This window comes from Geotrypetes seraphini, chromosome 16 (genome assembly GCF_902459505.1).
Source record: "Geotrypetes seraphini chromosome 16, aGeoSer1.1, whole genome shotgun sequence".
Lineage (NCBI taxonomy): Eukaryota > Metazoa > Chordata > Amphibia > Gymnophiona > Dermophiidae > Geotrypetes > Geotrypetes seraphini.
The window spans coordinates 41,004,026-41,027,868 of NC_047099.1; the positions used below are offsets into that span (position 1 = coordinate 41,004,026).

The 23,843-nt window shown below is 44.5% G+C and overlaps 2 protein-coding genes across 3 annotated transcripts; one reads left to right on the forward strand and one right to left on the reverse strand.

Annotated features, from left to right (window-relative positions):
* The first annotated feature begins 904 nt into the window (after positions 1-904).
* GPATCH4 (G-patch domain containing 4) lies at positions 905-12,483 on the forward strand. Of its 2 annotated transcripts, none has more exons than XM_033923871.1 (8): positions 905-1,050; positions 3,451-3,597; positions 4,428-4,501; positions 5,146-5,238; positions 7,570-7,677; positions 8,771-8,874; positions 9,920-9,970; positions 11,260-12,482. In XM_033923871.1, the coding sequence occupies exons 2-8, from the start codon at positions 3,519-3,521 to the stop codon at positions 11,681-11,683; spliced, it is 933 nt and encodes a 310-aa protein (XP_033779762.1). In that variant the 5' UTR covers positions 905-1,050; positions 3,451-3,518; the 3' UTR covers positions 11,684-12,482. The 2 variants fall into 2 exon arrangements, with proteins under 2 accessions (XP_033779762.1, XP_033779763.1); XM_033923872.1 differs by lacking the exon at positions 905-1,050 and adding an exon at positions 1,078-1,227 and having other exon boundaries at positions 11,260-12,483.
* A 1,002-nt stretch (positions 12,484-13,485) lies between these two features.
* NAXE (NAD(P)HX epimerase) lies at positions 13,486-22,214 on the reverse strand. Its single transcript, XM_033923869.1, has 6 exons — positions 21,937-22,214; positions 19,602-19,710; positions 19,196-19,306; positions 18,659-18,772; positions 16,862-17,009; positions 13,486-14,325 (listed from the first exon to the last, which is right to left on the reverse strand). The coding sequence occupies exons 1-6, from the start codon at positions 22,200-22,202 to the stop codon at positions 14,123-14,125; spliced, it is 951 nt and encodes a 316-aa protein (XP_033779760.1). The 5' UTR covers positions 22,203-22,214; the 3' UTR covers positions 13,486-14,122.
* Positions 22,215-23,843: the final 1,629 nt, after the last annotated feature.

Genomic DNA, 23,843 nt, shown 5'->3' on the forward strand with positions numbered 1-23,843 from the left:
AATAAATACGAATATTTAAGTGGTTAACTTCTGTGTTGGTGTGAATTGAAGGGGAAACCTATTGAAACATTTCTTGCAGAGAATTGTGGTATATAAGACACTGAATTGAATTATAACATCTCATACATTTAATTGCATTAAATGGTAATGTAATTGTGTCACATCATCACTAAAGGGAGGGGGGAATCTTACATACACATATTGAAACTGACTCCCCCAGTCCTGTTGTGGCTTTGATGCCAACTCAAGTAAGTTCCCTTTGAGTGAAGGGGGAACAGAACCAGAAGTCAGTCCATATATATTTACAGCACCAGGGGCGTTCAACCTCAGCCCTCGCCAGGTCAGGTTTTCAGGATTTCCCCCAATGAATATGCATGAGATCTATTTGCATACAATGGAAGTAGTGCAATCAAATACATCACATGCACATTCATTGGGGAAATCCCGGAAACCCGACTGGATTGCGGCCCTTGAGGGACTGACATTGGACATCCCTGATTTACACTATGGTAACACTGGGACCTGGAACAGGAATATAATGGGAGCCAGCCAGCAAGTAACCCTAGTCTACCTTACTCTTTGAATAAAATTGTATGCTAGTAAAGTTTCTTGACTATTCAAATTCGCATGACTTGTGAAGATAAACAAGAGCAGCTACAAAATCAAGAAATCTCTAGAGTGCCACCTCAGCCCAACTCAACCACATGTAGTCTTCCAGTTGAGGCTTGTGCCACATTGAATGGAGTTGAGGTTCTGAAACCCCCCCCCCCCCTCCCAGGGGAAGATGAGATCCATCAAGAGGGAAAATCAGGGCTGGATCACTTGAATCTGTATCCCCAGGATTGTTTTATTTTTATTCCAGATGGTTGGCTTGTTTTAGCCTTTTATTGGCCCAAAGGCACGACACTCTGGCCCCTCTCGGTAGCCGCCGCTCTGGCCCGCACGTTGCTTCTCTATGGTTGTTGAAAGGTCGAAGGGCGCCAAGATGGCGGCTTCCAGGCAGGAACTCATGCTTGCCGGTTAAAACCCAGCCCAACTCCTCGCCTAATGGTAGGATATATCGTGTCTGCAGCACAGATTTGTGTTTCTTTTTGGATGCTTTTTCTTTTTTTTGGAGCTATCAAATAATTGGGTTGGATTTTATTTGAGATGGAGCTGGTCGAACACAACCCCCCCCCCCTTTAAATGGAACCCACTGGATTCGTGTATTGTGAAATCCAAATCTAGGTTTGTCAAGGAAATCAGTTATGGCTGCTCATAATTTGGCAGAGAAGGGGAGGACGAGATGGATCAGATTGAGCCCTTTCTCCATTTAGGGGCAGTGGCTTTCTCACCCCTGATCAAGCTGTAGGGTCTTTGATCTGTAAAATGCTACTGTCGTATTACAGTATTTCTATTTATTATCCCACTCACCCCCACGATTCCTGGAGGAAAAGTCCATAGTCTTATTGAGAAAGATATGGGGGGAAGCCACTGCTTGCCCTGGATCGGTAGCATGGAATATTTCTACAATTTGGGGGTCCAGAATCTTGCTATTCTTTGTGATTTTGCATGGAATCTTGATACTCTTTGGGGTTCCGGAATCTTTTGCTACTCTTTAGGGTTCTGGAATCTTTTGTTACTCTTTGGGGTTCTGGAATCTTGATGCTCTTTAGGGTTCTAGAATATTTTGTTATTTGTTGAGATTCTGGAATGTCGCTGCTCTTTGGGGTTCCGGAATCTGCCTGGAATCTTGATACTCTTTGGGATTCTAGAATTGTGTTACTCCTTGAGATTCTGTATGGAATGTTGCTACACCTTGGGTTTTGGCCAGGTACTAGTGACCTGGATTGGCCACCATGAGAACAGGCTACTGGGCTTGATGGACCATTGGTCTGACCCAGTAAGGCTGTTCTTATAGTCTGTTATTGAGAAAGATATGGGGGGAGCCACTGCTTGCCCTGTATCGGTAGCATGGGACATTGCTACTCTTTGGGGTTCCATAATCTTGCTATTCTTTGAGATTCTGCCTGGAATCTTGATACTCTTTTTGGTTCTAGAATCTTGTTACTCCTTGAGATTGTGTATGGAATGTTGCTACACCTTGGTGGTGGTGGTGGTGGTGATGGTATACTTTTGTTGACTATTGCAAATCTCACTTTTCCAGGTTTTGTTCAAAGGCACTTTCTCTTGAATAAAAAAGATTTAGTATAAAAATAATCTCTAATACCATAACAAACTTTATCCAAAAATCCCCCCCAGCCCTCCTTGACTTTTCCTCATCTTTGAGACTATAGAGTTTATCGAGCCAAGTAGGTGCTGAGAAAACAAAACCATAGCGTAGGAATTCTACCCCACGGCCTGCACTAAAAACCACACTACAGTTTTGTAAAAGGGAAAGGGGGTTAATTTCTGCAAGCCTGAAAGCTATTGAAGCCGTATACATTCAGGTAGTGTAGGTATTTTCCTGTCCCCAAAGAGCTCGTAATCTGTATGACATTTGAAAACCCCACTGCCGGGGTTTGATTCCAATGGCTGGAAGTTGCGTGGGTCTTCAGTAAATTGCACAGGGCTGAAAATTTACCATGGTAGGTGCTCTCTCATCACAAATCAATGTCACAAATTGGTACCTCTGGTGATATAGAGATTCACCTATTGCCCCTGTGTCACGTTTTCCGTTTTCACTTCTATTTCTTCTTGTTATCTTTTATTAATTTTTGATTCACTGCATGCTACTTTCTTTGTATTTTACACTTTTTCATTTTTTTCATTACTTCAATTTTTTACTTTGTATTAGTTTTGGTCTGTACTGAGATCCCTTAACATATATCCTCCATCCTGTTTTTGTCCTATCATCACATTCCTTCAGGCATGGTATGTCAACACCACTCTTTTATTTTATTCTATTCTGTTTTTCAGTTTTCTTCATATTGTACATTTCAGTATTGCATTTTTATCTATTAGTTCCCCTGACGAAGGCATGTTGTCCGAATCACGGACCGTGTTGGGCCTCTTGGTTGGTAAAAAGGTTTTTATATTACTGCATTTTAACTTTGGTACAATAAATTCTTGCCTGCATCGTGTACATTGTCTGCAGTTTTTGTTTGGTTTTCCTACAGGGCTGAAAATACCAGTAACTTGACTATATGAACAATTGTTTCTTGTACAATCCCGCTTTATTCTGGGACCAGTGGGTTATTTCCATCTACCCACCAGGACTCTGTAGGAAGGCTCAAACTTCAGAGACTTAAACCCCTTCCCCTCTTACCTCAACACCGTCTCTGTAAGCATCAATTTTCCTTCCTGCAAGCCAGGCTGTGGGAACTTGTCTTTTCTGCTCGCATTTTATTTTGTGCAATTTCAGTCTTTGCACTCGCAGTTTTGTCTCGATTGCTGAAACCATTAATAAGGGGGGGGGGGGGAAATTTGAGATTTTAGGTGGCTTAACTTTCCCCTTGCTCTCATTTCAAGGTTGGTGTTGAAACTCCATCAGACTTCGTAGGGTTGTGGACACCCTCCAATCGTGGTCTCTTGCCATCATGAGCACCCCTTCTGAGCCCAAGAGCAGCGGGATGGAATTTGCAGAAAAGCAGTTAAAGAGGCATGGCTGGAAACAGGGTGAGGCCCTTTCCTGTTCTCGGTTTTATAGCTGTGCTAATTTCTACTAGTCATCTTGGCTCCCAGAGAGCTCTGGATTTTTAGCTGGTCATTGCGACGTCTCTTATTATGAAGTGCCTGAAAACTGTCCAAAGATAATATTATGTGAGCATTTAAGATCACACGAGCCCCTTCAGATATGTAATATATAGTAAAGACCTCAATGGTCCAGCCAGTCTGCCCTGTAATAACAATTTCATGATTAAATTGTCTTTTTTTTTCTTTGTTATTTCTGGATCATAGACCTTAGAAGTCTACCCGGTACTGACCTTAGTTTCCAACTACTGGAGTTGCTGTTGAAACTTACTCCAGCCTATCCAAACCATCTCATTAGCCCATTCGTGGACATATCTGCTTCATTTTTGTGTTAGCCAGAACTTGCAGATAATCCACATAATAAGAACCTAAGAGTTGCCATACTGGGACAGACCGAAGGTCCATCAAGCCCAGAATCTTGTTTTCAGCAGTGGCCAACCCTGATCTCAAGTACCTGGCCAGATCCCAAGGAGAAAACCAGATTTTATGTGGCTTATCCCAGAATGCTGGGTATTACACATTTACGTTAATACTGAAATTTCTAACTGCCTGAGTATTTTCATTCTCAATTTCTATGAATTGGAATTGGACATATTCCCAGTGCCTTGGGAGGCAGAATACTGGGTTTGATAAATGATTGGCCTGAACCAGCACGGCATGTCTTAAATTCCTATTTGTAGAGGTTCTTCTCCTGAAAGGATATTATTTCATGCATGTCTTTTGTTGTGAATTCTTTCTTTTTACTCTTTCCCTAGGCAAGGGCCTGGGGAAACAAGAGAGTGGCATTTCGGAAGCCATCAAGGTGAAAGTGAAATGTGGCAAAGCTGGGGTAAGAAAGTATTCCAGTCTTTGGTGCGTCCTGTTGAATTCTACTCCTCTCCCAGCTTACCAAAATAAATCTTAAGTGCACATGGGGGTCTCTGACATTGTGGCATCTCGTTAGCTGCTGTTTCTACAAGATGGAACACACGCTCTTTTTTATGAAATGCATGCAGATCTTTAAAAGAATCTTACAGATTGATTTATTGCACTTTCGGTTCTAGGTGCATGCATCTCTCTAAAGCAGGGGTGTCAAAGTCGGGCCGCAATCCAGTCGGGTTTTCAGGATTTCCCCAATGAATATGCATGAGATCTTTTTTGCATGCACTGCTTTCATTGTATGCTATTCATTGGGGAAATCCTGAAAACCCGACTGGATTGCGGCCCTCGAGGAAGGACTTTGACACCCCTACGCTAAAGCCTTTTTGGCCCCTATGACTCGGATATGAGTCCAGACTAATATGTTTTCTTGTCTTTAAATTGATCTAAAGAAAAATTCAGCACTGTTTCTCACATTATTTGCCTCATGCGGATAGAAAGTTGAGTTAGTCATGGTGGGATTTGAACTCGATTCTCACATAATAAGGATCGTCATCTTACCAATACTTAAGCTTAATCTGGGTTCTAAGAAGAAAATGTCTTATTAATGTGCAGGTGGGCCACAATTCTGCGGAGCAGTTCACTTTCCACTGGTGGGATCATGTTTTCAACAAGACCGCTTCGAATATCACCGTTGAGACAGACGAGGTAAAAGGGAGGGGAACTCATAGTATTCAACTGGCGGCAATCAGTGTTTTGGTGACCACTGCCGGAGTTAAACCTGGACATTCAAAGCAAGGCCATGTCCGGGTTTTGCCATTGATTATCTGGGTATAGGGAGACAGTTAAAATGGCTCGTTAAGTGCGATATTCAATTCTTAACCTGCTATGAAGTGTGTGGCCTAGTGGTTAGAGCTCCGGCCTCTTCATCCTGAGGTTGTGGGTTCAAATCCTTCACTGCTCCTTGTGACCTTGGGCAAGTCACTTAATCCTCCACTGCCCCAGGTCCATTAGATAGATGGTGAGCCCACCGGGACAGATAGGGAAAATGCTTGGAAGTACCTGTGTGTAAACCGCTTTGAGTGTGGTAGTATAGTTACAAAAAGGCGGTATGCAAGTTCCTCCCGTATGAAGAACTGTATTTAGGTGATCCTATTAGTTATCTTGACAGTTTAAGTTCAGGCCCCCCCCCTGACGGATCTATAAGGTTCTCCCCAAGATCCCATTCCTCATCCAGAGAAAACTGATCAGCCATAAGAGAATCCTTGTCCCTAGACGCCCGCTGAGGGGTTTGGGCAAAGGCAGCCACGGCAGGAAACTGAACGGGGGCGGCTGTGGAAGGTACAAACCCCTCCAGATGACCCCGAGATCCCCGGCACCAAAGCAGGACCCCCAGCTGCCTGTAAATAAGCCTTGCACATGGCCAACACCAAATCAGGGGGGGGGGGGGTAACCCCTGTGGTAACACAGCAAGCCACATGTAAGACCGGTTTCTGCCTTTCCAAGACAGGAGGAAGGTCGCCTGAAGCCGTGGGCAAATTAGTTGCGTTTCCCACCAAAACTGTCACCAGAAAACATGCGTAACAGCGAAGGCATAGCCGATTCCGCCGCTACAGCTGAAACGGATTCCCCCAGCGGACTGCAACACCGAATATGACTGACCTCCGGCAGCTGAGGCAAACCCGGCGTGGGCGACAGGAAGCCCGGGGCTCACCCCTGCCGATGAGCGATGTGTGCGCGAAGGAGATCCCGGCATGTCGACGCCTGAAGCTGGGTCTCTCTAGAGGCGGCCAGAACATTTCGTGCACCCGCCAGCCACCTCCACTGATCGACACCCAAAACAGAGCACTTTTTCTGCTTTTTTGAAGCGCTCATAATGAAAGCGCCAAAAATCCAATCACTATAATACCATGTAAAAATGGCAGCCTCAGGCCTCTTTTTCCCCCCCCCCCCCCCAATACAAAGCTCCTTTTATTTCTTGTGTCTTTTTTTATTTTCTCTCTTTATTTCTTCTCACGGCCAACCTATCAAGAGAAAGCAGACCCCCACCAGGCATTCTAAACTGTAGCCGGTGCAGGTATCAGTGGCAAGACATACAGCTGAGGCTCTTTTAGATTCAGAAAAACCTGGGGAGGTGGGGGAAATGGGGGGAGGGAGTCAACCCTTCTGAGTGTGACACCCCCCTCTAAGGTCGGTAGGGCCCACGAGAGGGTCCCCCAAGCTCAGTCCGGACAGACAAAGGGACAAGAAAAGATTCACAGATCCAACAGGCCTTAACAAACCTCAGCTCAGACTGCACAAACAGATCACTCCACCTGCTGGAGACTGAGAAAAGACTGGTTGTAAGAGGGACTGCACAGCCACTTGCACTGATGCCAAAAGTCAGTGTCTCTGTCTCCACCTGCTGGTAGAGGAGTGTAAACCCATCCGTTTCTGTGCCAGTCTGGAGGGACGATAACGAATATTGTCTTTAGTAAAATAATTATTTTAATGAAATCATCCTGCTTTTGTCTCATGGACCGTGTTTATAGCACTGAAAAGCAGAAGGCTGTTTAAAACATTGGGAAGCCTTTGTATAGCTGGCAAATAACAGAGAATAGTACTGAAATTTGAATATAGGGATTGGGACTTGTTATTTTACAACCACACTCAAAGTGGTTTACTTCCTTCAAGCATTTCCCCTGTCTGTTGCAGTGGGCTCGCAATTTATCTAACGTACCTGGGCCAGTGGAGGATTAGGTGACTTGCCCAGGGTCACAGGGAGCAGCATGGGCTTTGAGCCCACAACCTCAGGGTGCTGAGGTTGTAGCTGTAATCCCCACGCCACACTCTCTTCCCATAGATCATGACGGAGCTGGAACTGTTGATCTTCGTCAGCATCTGCCATGATTCTTTCTGAGTTATTTACACAATGTAAGTATTTACTCTCGAATCTGTGAGCGTCGGAGGCATGTAGAACACACTTCAAGCCCTACAGAGCCCCGTCTCGCTCTCTGCATGAACCAGGATGCTTTTCACTTTCGCATCTTTTATTTCTAGGATGGCATTCAGATGAAACAGCTCACAGAAGGCGGCGGTCAGATTTCCAACAAAAAACCCCGGAAAGGGCTCAACAGCCACACCATGTTGTATGGTCGATTCATTAAGGTAAAGATCTCTCTTGCTTTTTTTTTTTTTTTATTATTTAAAGCAGATTACAATGCGGACATTGACGGGGTATGAATTGTGAAAGTTCAAGATCCAGACAGGTGAATGTATTTGTCTCAGGATACCCGCATATGCATGAGAGAGATTTGCATACAAGGTTCTCTCCTGACTGGCTGGATTTTAGACCACTCTGGGCCCCCAAAGGGGCTGCCTTTCTAACCTTATTTCTGGGAGATCTGCTCTGATTTATCAGCACTAGAGCAGCCTGTGTTGTAGAAAGGTTCCTCTGCCCCCCTCCCTTGTGCGCATGGGTCAGGGGGGCCAGTTCTAGCATAAGCGACACTGGCACTCCATTTCTCCCACGCCTTGCACCGGTTACCTAATAAGGCAGGAATTGAATGTTAAAAGTTTGTGTTAGTTTGCAAATGTCTCTGCATTTGTAAGCCTGTTAAACCCTGGCACCTAGAGTCCCTGCTCACTGCGATTCTGGAAGCAACGCCTGTCCGGGATTGTCACGCAGCAGGCGCTGCTTCTGGAATCGGCCCCTAACTGTTTTATAATTTATATGATATATACCTGCATAATACAGTAGACTGTTCACCAGCACCCATGGGGATTGATAGATGCCGGATAAATGTAGTTTCTGGCTGCCTGAGAGTTACTGTTAAAAATAGGCCTAACTAATATTATACCCCTTACGATGCCGTACCATAAACTGTTCCAGACAAACTACCGGACATGTGGTGGGCAAAGCGTGGCCGTACTCGGCTGTGGCGTGCCAAGTTTACACTTCAATTGCTACCAGAAATGGTTTAAGGACTGCTGTTTACTTGGAACTAAACCAAAAAAGAAAAAACAAAACAAAACACTCCATCGTCAATCAAAAAGTAAAAATACAAAGAAAATAATAAATTACAGAGTAAATTCTAATTAAAATAGGAAAAAAAAAGATTATAAAATTTAAAATACGATTATAAAAGGAGCAACTGCAAATCTTTGATTTTTTTTTTTTTTTTTTGCTTGAGTTCCGGTTAACAGAGAGTCTACTGTATAATATAAGGTGAAATAACAACGCACAAAACTTTTTTTGAAGGCAGCAACTCTGATGTCAGGAGGAGAGATTGCAGAGGAAGAGCCGAAGTTGTCTGAGAGCAGCGAAGAGGATGAGGAGAAGCTCGATTTATCTTCAGCCAACAAGTGAGCACAAAACTCATTATAGCTTCCTGTAATACTCAAAGGGATCCTGCTTTAGGAAGGAAGAAACATGTTCCAAGCTCATTGTTAAACTGCCCCTGCTGTTCACCTGCTTGAGGGAATCTCTTCATAACGGTGCTTCATAAATCCCCACTAGATATAATACTATGTGTGTGTGTGTGCATAGATATATAGCTAGATAGACACCCCCCCTCCCCCTGTGTTTCAGGGATCCCCAAAACATAACATTTTGGTTGTAAAAACAATCCAAAATTCCCCCAATAATCGTCCACCCCTCCTTTTTGCATTTCTCTTCTCCGCCCTCCTCCCCATGAGACCATCTTTCTCTTATCTGATCTCGAGGTTATGTGTTGGGCCGATACAGGGCCTTGAGGATCTGCCCGTGCTGAAGGCTTTGAGCATGTGCAGACCCCTGATGCCTTGCACCAGCCCAGCACCCTGACCTCAAGAAGAGGTAAGAAGAGAGATCCACTGGTTAGGGAGGGGGGGGAGTGCAAGTCTGGTTACTGCAGGAGGCAGGATTGGGGGGGGCAGGGGGGGAGAAGAAAAACTATCATCAAACTGTCCCCAATGAATATGCATGATATCTGCGTGCATTCACTGCTTTTAATGTCTATTCATTGGGGAAATCCTGAAAACCCGACTGGATTGCGGCCCTCAAGGAGGGACTTTGAGATCCCTGTGCTATGACTAGTCCAGGGGTGGGCAACTCCGGTCCTCGAGAGCCGTAGTCCAGTCGGGTTTTCAGGATTTCCCCAATGAATATGCATGAGATCTATGTGCATGCACTGCTCTCAATGCATATTCAGTGGGGAAATCCTGAAAACCCGACTGGACTACGGCCCTCAAGGAGGGACTTTGAGATCCCTGCTCTATGCCTATAGTTAATCTTATACGTGTCAATATTTCTGCTCAACATGGCTTTCTCACCCTCCCCGCTGGCTTAGTCTCCATTTCTGACAGAGAAACCAGGATATAAATGTCTGAGCAGTGGCCAGATGTATGCAATAACTGTGTGTTTCAACAGGCTGACTGATGAGGAGCTGAGGAGAGCCTGCGGAGGTCGCACTGCCCACAAGTAAGAGCTTTTTGCTTCTTGAAAAGGAGGTTGAAGGACTTAAAATTTCAGCGCTGGCTTGTAGGCCTCTCGTATAATCTCTAGCCCAGTACAATATCTCTCAAACTGGTCCTCGGGCACTTCCTAGCCATTCTGGGTTTTTAGGAGATCTGCAATGAATATGCCTTAGAGAGAAATAGAGGCACTGCTTCCTTTGTATGCTAATTTATTTATTTCAACATTTATTACTCGTGCCATCCTCTAGTTCTGTGCGAGTTACATATCTTATGTTTATTAGTATTCGTAGACTGCGTTTCATTTTAACATCAGCGCGATTTACAAAAAAATTTTTTTAGAAGAAAGGAACGGATTTTCATTGTGGCTATTCCAAAAAAACAAGTTGGCTTTGAGGGGGTTTAACGTACCAAAACAGCTGATACCAGAACAGACCAAGTTCACCAGCCAGGATTACCCGGGATCTATGCCAGTGTCTCGCAAACTTTCCGGCCGGCGGCACACTAAATCAAGCGCCCCGGCCCGGAAGGCACCCGGATGTGGGCGGACGTCCACGCGATGACATCATCGTGCCCATGTCCGCGCATGAGCGGAGGCCCATCTGGCCGTGACCCGCTTTGGTGGAGGGAGAGGAGAGACGCCGGCCCGGGAGGAGAATCGTCTACGCCGGTTGACTTCTACAGGACGTGCTTCTCGCCGCGAGAGGCACGTCCTGGAGGCCGTCAGCCGGTGTGGACGACGCTCCTCCTTGCCAGTGTATTGCGACACACTGATCTATGCTGTCTGCCAGCCTTAGTAATCACTTGTAGGCATCATCCCTTCCCTCCTTTTCCTTATATATGGATAACCATGCTTAATGGCCTGTTTTACTGTGCGCTGCTGGAGCATGCCTGTTAGTTCCTTGGCAGAATTCAAACCCAGCAGAAATCCTCTGCCTTTTCCCCTCTTCCTCAAAGTTTTATTTGTGACCATGTCTAGACTAATGAGCATTAAAGAAGACAGAAGCGTCTTTTGTATCTATACTGATTCCTGCTCACCTCTCCTATGAAAATTAAACCCATGTGACCTAACATTTTTGCCCCAAACCCAAATGTGTTAAATTGTGGGAGAATTATGCTGACGCAGGCGGGGGTGGTGGAGGGTACCTGAAACATGGAAAAACTGACTTTGTTGGGGTACTGAGTATGCATAATGTTGAGATATCCTGGGGAAGGGGAGGGTCTCGTATTCAGCTTAAGTCTTGTTGGGCAGCTGTCGGTATTCTTTGTATGCCTATTAATTTATCTGTGTTACAGGGGAGCGCGTCACGGCTTGTGTATGAGTGCCAAACTCGCTCGGCTCGAGGAGCAGGAAAAAGCCTTCCTAGCCGCATACGAGGACAAAAAGCTGAAGGAAGAAAACGGCCAAAAGCAGCAGGAAGTAGAAAAACGCACGAGTCGCAAAAGGAAGAAACACAAGAAATCCAGAAGACAGGCCGATCATGCTGTGGAAAGCTCTGAGGAGAGGGAAGGCCCAGAAGAGAAGAGGCGGAAGAGCAAAGTGGCAGTCAAAAAGAGAAAACAATTTGAAGGCCTCGGCGAAGGGCAGAGCAAGGCTGGCTGCAGCGAGAGTGATCGATGGACTGCGGAGCAGGAAGAGGCCAGGGAAGGGATCGGGAAGCGGAAGAGGACGCAAACAGAAAAGCACAAGTCCATCAAGAAGAAAAAGAGAAACTGCTAGAGCCAAGGCCATCGTGTTAGTGGCTGGGGCTGCCATGTTTATTCAGAAGGGCTACCCCAGCTATACTCCTCGACCTTGGATACCAGTGAGAGATCCGTTCTGGCTGGCAGGGGGCTGTGGTGGTCTCCGCTGCCCTTCCGGCTCCATGGGAACAGGCCGGTTGTGGGGCTACACAGCTCCTTTGCTTTCAGGCGGACGTTTTCACCTCTTGCCCGACTCCAGCCCGATCATTGCAGTATGGCAGGGAAAGTCTTTGCTGTACAAGATTTCTTCACATTTTCAGGGAACTTTATGAATGGTGTGTGCCTAATTTATTTGCGTAATGAATCTGTTAGTGCTAATTGGATTTACCCATGCATCTTGCAGCACTACAGATGTGTGCAGTGTTAAAGACTAAAGGCACGAGGATTTACACCAGGGTTGAGCCCAGAGTGCTTTTCTAAAAAAGGCACCTAACACGGAGTAGCATGCGGTGCTCATTAATCTGTGTGCATTTACCGATTCTGCTCCTTTTGAGAACCTTTTTAAATATGATTACAGTCCAAACTGCTTATAGATATAAAACTTGTACTGCTAATCTTCCTTCTGTAAAAGTTTAAGCATATCACGGTTTGGTACGAGAGAGAGAGCTGTTTTTCTAATGGAAATTGAGAAGGGGGGAGACCTAAAAATGTTTCTGTCTTTTCAATCTGAGGCAAGAGCTGGCTGTGTGTGAGGTTTGCATGCAGGACAAGATGGATGGCAGTCCTTTCCCTACCAAGTTTGTAGGGGGCCCAGTGACACTGCCCCAACCTGTAATCTATCTATATAAAAGGTGTCAGGTCAAAGGCGCGCCCGGACAATTGAGCGCAGCGCGGAGGCGCGCACCGCTCTAAATTACTGTTTTTAGGGCTCCGACGGGGGGGGGGGGGTGTGTGGGGGGGAACCCCCCCACTTTAATGAATAGACATCGCGCCGCGTTGTGGGGGCGTTGTGGGGGTTGTAACCCCCCCATTTTACCGAAAACTTCACTTTTTCCCCTGTTTTTAGGGAAAAAGTTAAGTTTACAGTAAAATGTGGAGGGTTACAACCCCCCATAACGCCGGCGCAATGTCTATTAAGTAAAGTGCGGGGTTTCCCACCCCCACGACCCCCCGTCGGAGCCCTAAAAACAGTAATTTAGAGCAGCACGCGCCTCCGCGCTGCGCTCAATTGTCCGGGCGCGCCTTTGTCTTTCGCGCCGTTGTCTATGAACCATATAAAATGGGATGCATCTGCGTGTGTGAATGCATGTTCCAGCATAACTCTGAAACGCATGGAGAGATTGCAACCAAACTTGGTGTACACGACTTACTATCTGGGAAAAAATACGGTGGGGGGTGACATGTAAAAATTATCGAAACCGACAGATGATTGGGATAAATAAATATCCAGGCAATGCCAGGTAATCAGCTAGTTAAAATCTAAGCTATTGGGCCAAGAAGACATGGCTGGTGCCCTGCTCGAGGAGCATAAGAAGAGATATCGCTTTGATAAGTGGAGGAATGTAGCTTCAGTTGCTGAGGGATCAGATTTCTGGCCTTGCCGGTTTTGAGGCACAGACGGTAGATCGAGTATGGATAAGATGTTATGTGCAATGAATTTAACTTGCTGGGTAGACATCTGCTACTATGCTCTCCTACCTAAGTGTGTGTTTCCTGGGGTGGTGTTGCGAGGGATTATGTCTCTTATAAAGTCTGAGCTACATCCCTTTTTTCAGTTCTCACCAGCTGGTTAAACATGTGCAGGACCGCTAGTCGGAGGCAAAGACAGGACACGTCAGAGCTGCAAGAAGCTGAATTTTTATTCCGCTGAAATGGATGCCAACATTTCCTTAAGAAGAACGAAAAAATAACCACATCACCACCCATCAGAGTGCATTTAGAAAGGTTAAAGTATCCAAATCCCAATTAGAACAAATATCCTCCCATTCCCCTCTTGTGACTTAACGCTGACCAGTATCATGTCAGAAAGGTACTGGATCTTTCCCCAATGCAGTAAGAGAACCTAATGCGTCGAGCGCTGGAGAGAAGCCATCTCGGAGAGCCTGTATTTGTGTCTTAGGAATGGCAACTGCTATAGTTTTTGGCTGTGTGTTTTTACAGCTTAAAAAGGACAAGTATTTCCACCTCCATAGCAGAGGTGGAGGGGACTAGGAGGAACTACCCAGGCCGAGGCTTGAGAGTTCCCTAAGTCTCCCGTATGAAAGAGGAAAAGGCGTTCTAGATTTCAGCATTCATAAACCCATTAGGTGTGCACCAATAGTAGTATTTAAGAGTCTGGGTAGGTTCAGAATGTCCACTTCAGCAGAGACTGCGGGGGCCTCAAGTTACTAGCTGACTTCTCCTTTGCCTGAAGGGTCCCCCTCTGCAGTGGCTCTTCCAGCAAACTAACGTCTTAGCTTTTAAAGGCCCAGCAGCATCACGGTAACTCCATAACGCAGTCCGTCTCCGGGTAGGGCGGCAGGTTCAACTCGTATTTCTTCTCCAGCGCTGCGGGGACAAATCGCCCCCCCAAGAAATGATAACGTCCTGAGAAGTGATGGGCAGACTTTTTGGGGGCTGTTAAAGAAATGAGCATATCGGGCTGAATACCTTCAGGGTTTCCCTTCTCAACATCCCAGCCTGTAGAAATTGAAAAGAGAAAATAAGAAAAAAGAAACATTACATTACATTACATTAGTGCCTTGCGGTTCTAAGCGGATTACAATTAGAAGAGATCTGGACATTACCGAGAGAATTACATAAACAACGATTCAAGTAAATTACATGTTATGGTAGAATGTTACAAATTTAGAGATATCTGGAATTTTTCCGATAGAATTACATAGCAAGATTCAGGTAATTACAGGATACAGTGGGGAATAACATTAAATGCGGGTAAAAGAAGAAAGTTATCTAACATTGAAGGAGTAGAGGTATTGGATACAGATGGTAGATGCTTATGTAGGGATCTGAATATTTTTGGTAGGTGTGGTTCGAGGAGTTGATTAATGTGTTCAGCATGTGTGATTGGGGAGAGATTAGTAAGTAAGAAACCAGAGCAAACCAGTCTTTTTGTTTTCATATCGCTAGCACCACTTTTTGCAACTAATTGTAAAGGTGGGAGATTTTTAGATCCATCCCATTCTTGGGCATGACTGGCTTGGGAGAAGAGCCAGACTTTCAACTGCTTCCTGAAATGGCAATAGTCACACCCAAGAGCTAACACGGGCTGCAAATCTAGTACTGCAGCTTATCCATTCCTGCCACAGCAGAGGTTATTCATATCCCTTTCTGATTCTATGTGCAACTTTGTAAGTTACATTACATTACATTAGTGATTTCTATTCCGCCATTACCTTGCGGTTCAAGGCGGATTACATTCCAACTAAAAAACAGGAATTACATACAAATTAAAGGAGTAGAATAAGCGATGACATAGAATTTTTTAAGGTAATAAACATTGGATAAAGAGTTACCAAAGGGAAGTGGAGGTCTTTAGGAGGTAAGAATATGGTGAAATTATGGGTTTTAGATAGCATTTGATAGGTAAAAGTGTTGTTAAGAGTAAGAGGTTTTAAGGGTGGGTGTGGTTAGGACTGTTTCAGGGCTTTCTTGAAGAGTATAGTTTTTATTTGTTTTCTGAAAATCTTGTAGTCTGGGGTGGTTAACAGTAGGTTGGAGATTTGGTTATCCATTCTTGCAGCTCGAGTGGCTAGGAGGCCGTCGTATTGTTTTGACCGTTTTACTTCCTTGATCGGGGGAGTGCGTTTTTCTATGTCTGGTTGAGGTTGCTTGGATGAGGCGATTGTTTAGGTAGGCCGGGCTGTTTCCATTTAGGGTTTTGAATATCATGCAGTAGAATTTAAATAATATTCTTTCTTGGATTGGTAGCCAGTGTGAGTTGATGTAGGCTTCTGTGATATGATCATATTCCCTTATTTTCTAAATGCTGATCATATACAACTTCTCTCTCTGAAGGATCCCTCAAATTAGAGAATGACACAGGGACAAGCTTGTCCCCGCAGGAACTCAATTTCCACCATCCCTGCCCCATTCCTCTAAGCTCTGCCTTAACCGCACAAGCCTCGAACACTTTTTTTTTTTTTTGATTGTTTAAGTTTTTTATTGATTTTTTTCATTTAACAACAAGTGTCATAAATTTTCATACAATTATCTTAATAATACACTTGATATTTCTATAATGTATTTTATACATAACATTTCTTATCTTATATTTCTTATGATTTTATATATCATATAACTGTAATTATTTTTCTTATAAAATTATACAACATATATATTGTAATGATTTTATCAATTATTTTTTAAATTATTAACCTTTTCCCCCTCCCTTTATTACATTGTTTTCATGTAAGAATACCATCTATTAATAATATTTTATTTATAATTTATAATAAAGAGTATAAATCCCCCTCCCATATCCCCTCCCTCCCTTTCTTCTTTAACTATTTTCTTATTATGGGAAAATGAAATTCAATTATTACAATATTTTGTTAATGGTCCCCAAATCTTTTTGAATTTATCCATATATCCTTTTTGTGTTGCAAATGTATGTTCCATTTTATATATTATATTTTATAAAGTGTTGGAAGCTTGCACAGATGAGGACGGAGCTTGGAGGGATGGGGCAGGGACAGGAAATAAAAGTTTGCACTGGGACAGGGAAAAATTGGTCCCCGTGTCATTCTCTACCTCTGATCACTCAGCAGTTACTGCTATTGATCTCATTCGAATATCATCCTGGCTTAAGATAATCGATTATCAATCAGTCTAAAACCCGTCTTTTTAACCACACCGATGCTGCATATTGGGGGGTGGGGAGAAAGGAAAGGGGAAGAATTGGGGTGGAGGAGAGGATGGGAGAGATGATTATTGTACATGAAAAAAAATAAGACATCCTCGAAAATAAGCCCTGGTGTGTTTTTTGGACCCAAAATTAATATAAGACGCTGTCTTATTTTCAGGGAAACACAGTAATATGGTTTATTGAGTCATCACTAAATAACATACTTTACCATAATGAATATTTTTAATGTCGATATTGTGTATTACCTGGGTCTAAAATGAGACGAATTTCTTCAAATAGTAAATAAAGCCTCAAAGCAAAAAAAAAAAAAAAATCCCCAAAATAAGGAAAAAAGTCACTTGTACATACCCGATGGGATATCAATGCTGGCTATGGGTGTAGTAATCTGTTTCAGGATGCGGAGAATGCTTCCAAAAGGTTCACGGACAGACCCTTTAAAGCTGAATCCAAAAATGGCATCTACCACCAGACCGTATGCATCATCGATCAGCAGAGCCTGAATGAGAGGGTGAGAGAGATGGGACGAGTCCAATATCATGTCAAAAGGAACCAGGTTCAATTTATCGCCTCACAAATAAAGCTACGTTATCAATTACTGACTCCAATACCAAATCAAGCAAAGGTGATGCTTGAGTACCTGATTGTAAAACCGCTTAGATAACCTTGATAGGCGGTATATAAAATCCTAATAAAAACTTGAAAAAAAAAAACTGTTACAAAGACAATCAGAAGAAAAAATACCCCAGACCAGTTTGTTTTCAACCTAGTCCTCAAGACCAGTTTAATTTTCAGGATCTCCACAAGGAATATGCATATTTGCAGCAGTGAAGGAAGTGCATGGGCACTGATCTCATAGATAACCTGAAATCCCAACTGGCAGCATTTGTATTCCTGTGTTTTATGCAATAAAGTTCTTGACCAAGGGTTGTGTAAGTCACAGTATAAGAAGACTACAGACCCCTGACTCAGGCATAAGCTAAACATAGCCGAGTCGGGTCATTGTCACTTCTCCAGCAAAACCGAATTCTTGTGGATTTCCTGGATGTTTTTTCTCTTCATTTCATAGTCTCTGCTTTCTCCTTTAGAAAATCTCACACATTCAGTGTGCCCTAGCCAACCATGTAAACAGGCCCCACGTTGCCCTTTACTCTTTCCTCCCCCAAGTACAGCATCCCACTTGGAATAAGGCTTCACTAGCTTGGATTCTTGCTAGCCAGCTCTTTAGCCCAAGTGGGCAGAGGAACAGATTACATAGCACATATGACTCCTGCTCTGGTGACCATAAATAAGAACAGCTTTCATATGCAACCGCTCCAGCAGTTACCACCTTGTGTATGTTAAGTTATGCATGCATTTGATGAGGTCATATTATAGCAAAACTGACAGCCCAACGCAGCACACACATGTTGGAAGTCACTTTGCCACAGCAGGTTGTTGATGTTACATTGTAGATAAGCCAAATGCATATAACTTAACCTACAACGAGGCAGGAACCACTAAAGCTGTTGCTTTGAGGAATAAGGAAGGCAGTTGTAAAGTCAGTCTTGGCATATTTGTGGAAATCAGAGACGCAACACCACAATATTCAGTGGGGAGGGCCTAAGGAGGAACTCCCAAACTGTCTGTTGTGTATTCTCAATGTCCAGGTCAGCCTTATTTCTTGCCTGCACACATACTATTGCAATTAGTCCCCTTTCATATCTCTCTGTCGGCACTGTAAGGCTGGAACACCACCAAATATCCCTACACACTTAGCAGAACAGATTTCAATATTCTGAAATTTGGCTTTAGCATGTTGGATTTGATGTACTGTAATCAACTTCCAAGCGCCAACTGGGCCTAAACCACAAACTCGGTGAACGATGGTTCCTAACCTGGCTGGAGTTCTCCAATCTATGAGACCAGTTTAGAGCAGGGTTTCAACATGTCCTCGGGGGACACCCTGCCAGTCAGGTTTTCAAGATACCCACAACGAATATGCCTGAGTTACATATGCATACAAATAGAGGCAGTGCATGTAAATCTCATCTCATGTATCCTGAAAACCCGATTGGCCCAGGTGAATCCCAGGGACCTGGGTTAGAATTATTGACTGGGCTCTGCTCAGGGAGCACAATTGGATAAAATACTACACACACAACCAACCTCTGAAGGAAACTCTGGCAGGAAAGGGATGTCCATCTTCTGGCACTGAGTAGTTAAATTTTCAAACAGAGGCTTATTGGATCGCTTGGGGTAAAATATGGTTGGTTCATATCCCTGTTGAGACACATGAGAAGGCATAATCCAGTCAGTACTTACAACTAAAGCTCAGAGGAGTGGCTCAGGATGTGAAAACCCTACGCAAAACAAGCAGGACGGAGGGCTCCTTGTGGTCACTTGGGGGCCATCACTTTGAAAATCCATCAGAAAATGACAATGTCAGGGACGGCCAATGTCGGAATGGATTTAAAAAGCACCCCAGTGCCTCCAACCTTCACTGGCTATTACTCCCACATGGAAGGAAGCTGATCAGAGAGCTTGGCCCTCTCTAATTCCATTTATTCTTCTCATAAAACATACAGTAAAAAAATTCACAATAACAATATTTCAACAAATTCAAATCAGTTGTTTTCTTACAAGTTGTGATTTGCTGACCTGCCCCCCAAAAGGTTAAATTCAAAGACACTGAAAATTACTCACAAATAACTTCAAATGCCTTGCACACACCAGTCCATCGCCTCCATTGTTCCCAGGTCCGCACACAACCAGGACAGAAGGTATTTTTCTGGTAAAGGAGCTCGTGGGATAGGCCTTTTTATACCAAAAAAAAAAAAAGAAAAACTATTTTTAATGTTATCAATTCTAGAGCCAATGAGTAAAAAGAGCACGCCTAGTTTGGTAGGTTAAAAAAATGCATGATTGAAATCCTTCAAACTATCATATTGACCTATTTATCATCCCTTATCAGGGCTCTTTAGCCCACTTCAGTGGCCCACAATGCTGGTCAGAACCCCTCTCCTCCCTTCCTACCAGGCAACCAATCAAGTTAAAAGTGATCCCTCCCAGTGCCTGGCATTACTGATAAAAGTTAAAATCAAGCATATACCTTGGCGATGGCTTTGGCACAGCTGAGCCCTGCCAGCTCCATCAGCTGATCCACACTGAATTTGTATTCATTGAAAAGCTCCTCGTCTACAGCCTGGGCCTCTTCCTGACTGTTGGAGAAAGAGCATCACTACTTACAGTCTGCAAATAGTAGTCAGGTTTTAAACCGATTTATTTATTAAATGTATATCCCACATTATCTGACCCGGAGTTCCAAAAAATAGAAAAGCAGGCTGGCTAGCTAGGTGTCCCTGAGGTTACCTTATGGCTCCAGAAAAAAAACCCCAAAAAAGAGGCCGGACTGAGATATGCAGGTTTTACTTCCATCAAAAGCAATGAAACCGAGGATGGATAGAAACATTTGGGATTTACTTAAATGTCTCAATCCATTCTCCACATGGTAACCCTATCCCAAGGGCTGATGCTGCTAGCAGCAGACTTCCGCAGTGCAAGTCTGAATCTTCTCCCAGGCAAGCGGGAACACCTCTGGGCACCGAGCCTTCAACTGAACACTACAAAAAAATACTCAAACATAATAAAAACCACAGAGCAGAAACACTTCTGAGCAACTTGCTTGCAGAAAAAAAACAGAGCAGCTTCCTGGGAAGGAGGCGGAGTTCAAAGATGACTGACAGCATTCTGCAAGTAACTTGCAGGTTCAGATACATAACCCTAGTGTTCAGCACTACTAGATACATTACATTACATGATTTTTATTCCGCCATTACCTTGCAGTTCAAGGCAGATTACAGAAGAGGATTTCTGGTTGCTTCAGAGGATTGAAATGTTTTATACGGTGTTAGTTAGTCTTCTTGGATTTCTTGAATAGCAGGGTTTTTATTTCTTTTCTGAAAGTTTTGTAGTCTGGGGTCGCAATTAGTAGACTAAAGAGTTGGTGGTCTAGTTGGTAGCCTGTGTGGCTAGAAGGTCATCGTACAGTTTTTTTCCGTTTGATGTCTCTGATTGGAGGGTATGTGAACAGTGTCTGGGTTCACCTGTGTCTGGTTGTGGTAGTTTGGATTAGGCGGTTGTTCAAGTAGGCTGGGCTGTCACCATTTATGGATTTACGCGAGAGAGGTGCAGGCTATACGATGTGGGATGTACAATAGTTTGCAAACAGGAACCATGCTTACTTGCAGGTTACTGTATATACGTGCTTACACATGGGTTATATACGTCAGTAAGTCCTCAACAATTGTGTAGACCAATGGTGTCGAAGTCACTCCTCGAGGGCCGCTATCCAGTCAGGTTTTCAGGATTTCCCCAATGAATATGCATGAGATCTATTAGCATACAATGGAAGCAGTATTCATTAGGGAAATCCTGAAAACCCGACTGGATTGCGGCCCTCGAGGAGGGACTTTGATACCCCTGGTGTAGACTCCTGTAGTGCAGGGGTGTCCAATGTCGGTCCTCGAGGGCCGCAATCCAGTCGGGTTTTCAGGATTTCCCCAATGAATATGCATGAGATCTATTAGCATACAATGAAAGCAGTGCATGCAAATAGATCTCATGAATATTCATTGGGGAAATCTTGAAAACCCGACTGGACTGCGGCCCTCGAGGACCGACATTGGACACCCCTGCTGTAGTGGAACAACTAGGCAGCCTGAATCTGCTCTTGGATCTTTTTCTTCCATCACCTGCCCTTGTTACTAGGTGCTCAGATAAGAGATGGAGGGTGGAAAGGAGCCAAAGCCACAAGGAGGACAGCCCTGAATGTCAGATGGTAGAGGTAGGGAACTCCGGTCCTCGAGAGCCGTATGCCAGTCGGGTTTTCAGGATTTCCCCAATGAATATGCATTGAAAGCAGTGCATGCAAATAGATCTCATGCATATTCATTGGGGAAATCCTGAAAACCCGACTGGAATACGGCTCTCGAGGACTGGAGTTCCCTACCCCTGAAGGGTCAGCTCAGGAGGCCAAAAAGAAAAAGCTACTGTAGGAAACCTGAAAAAAAAGAAATTCATGTCACAGGCAGGAAAACTAAAGCAAAGCAAGTAACAGTCAAGCTGCTTCTCTTGCAGGGGGTGGGCAATTCCGGTCCTGGAGAGCCGGAGCCAGCTCAGGTTTTCTGGATCTCCACCATAAATATGTAGGAGATGGATTTGCATGCACCGCCTCCTGGAGGATACCCTGAAAACCTGACCTGGCTCCGGCTCTGCAGGACCGGAATTGCCTACCCCGGTCCTATTAGCCAGAAACAGAAGGAAAACTACAATTCCCTGCATGCAACAGTGCAAACCCCGGCCTGGATCACAGAGCTTAGAAGAGTCTAAGGTTGCCATTGTGACATCCTGAACCTCGACTGGGGACTTCATTGCACTTCCTTTACCTGAGATACTTGGGAGACGCCATGCTGTCGGAAGCGGAAGTGGAAGCGGAAGCGGAAACGCTCCTTGCGCCCTGGCCGCCCCGCCCCTTCTCCTGCGCAGGCGTCGCGCGAACGGCGGCCGCACGTCCCCAGGCGAAGGCCGCCCGGGGGTTGACGCAAAGGGCGGCCGCCGCGCGCCTCTCCCCTCCTCGCGCCGCCGAGAGGGCGGGAAGAAGCAGCGGCAAGAGGAGGGCGCGCGAGGCCGGCGCGCGCAAGCTCAGCAGCATCCCACCCCCCCGCCCCTGGCCTTCGCGTGGGCTCTCGACCCGAGACCACGCCCCTCGCCGCCGGAGAGCTTGCGCAGGGGGCGGGGCCGGAGTTCAGCGCTTTCTTTCCCCGCCCTCCCGGGGAAGACTCGAGCATGCGCAGTGAATTCGCGGACGTTCCAGCACGTGGCTGCAGGCTTTGGCACTTCTTCCCTTCGGTTTTGCTGCAACTGTTTGCATGTTTGCTATGTGCATCGATTTCTTTGCATTAACATGCGCCAAACCTTTTTCAAAAAGTCCTAACCTCTCAAGCTACCCCCAAATCAACCTGCTCTACTCTTTATTCCCCCAAAAGGACCAGAAATCTTTTGGGAAAACACCCTCTTTAACTCTTTTGTTATCCACCTTGTAATGGCGGAATAGAAATCCCTAATGTAATGTAAACATTTTTTTAAAATTTTTTTATTTCTTATATACCGCTATACCGTGAGGTTCAAAGCGGTTTACAATGATGATAGATTAAAGATACATTAAAATAAAATAAATAAAAATGGTACTTTGGATTTCCCTAGCTGTCCCGAAGGCTCACAATCTAGCTAAAGTACCTGAGAAAACAATAAATAAAAATAAAATAAATTCCAATCAGACAACAGGATCTGATGTTAGAAGTTCATAAAGACGATATGCCAAGGAGCGAAAGCTGGTATGCAGCCAAGCCAACACACAATATTTCAGCCATGAGGTTTCCCAGGAAGTAGTAATGAAGCTAGTCATTTAGATCAGAGTCAATGCAATGCTAAAATGCAGGCATGCCATTTGGATCAGCCAGACAACCGCCACTATCATCTCGGTGCATCAGCTGCATTCAACGGTCAACTGCCACCATTCTCAGATCCGATATCTAGTATGGTATAGAACCCTGCTGGATCGGGGGATCTGATCACGTCACCCCTCTGCTCAAGGAATTCCATTGAAGTGCACTTAAGATCCTATTTGCCATTTTCGCCACTTTGATTCCTTTAGACTGACTGGAATGTTCCTAGATCTCATCTTGCCAGAAGTTCTCAAAAATTAAAACTTACATTTCCCTCTCTCAGTGGTAAAAACAGAACCTTGAAGAGATTTAGTTCTTCTTTTGCTTTTAAATTAACCGAATTCTGGAATGCTTTACCGCTTACATTAAGAAGCTTAGGTGCTTTTGCTTTATTCCGGAAAGTTCTGAAAACTTTTTTGTTTGCTAAACATTTTGGAAATGAACTATTTCAGTCTACTCTTCCTTGTCAAACCGAGTCGAGCTCCTCTTGGTTGATGAATCGGTCTATAAAACTAACGGCTGCGCTAACGGCCCCGAAGCCCATAGAGAATTAAAGAGCTTCGGGGTTGTTGCCGTGCGGCTTAGTTTAGTTTGGGATGACTCATAGGAGCCTCCCCTGACTGTGTGTCGCGGCAAACTGGTGTAAGCACTGCTCACTTATTTGTTTCTGTTTTCTATATGTACTTATGTATATTTTATTGCGCATGTTTATATAAATAAAAGAAAACAGCCTTTCTGAACGTGGTATTTGACTACCGTCCAATTAATTTTCATTTAAGCCAATTCTGAGATGCTAATTGATAATTCTCAGCGCCGATTAAGCTTTGAATTACCCCCCACCCCCTTTT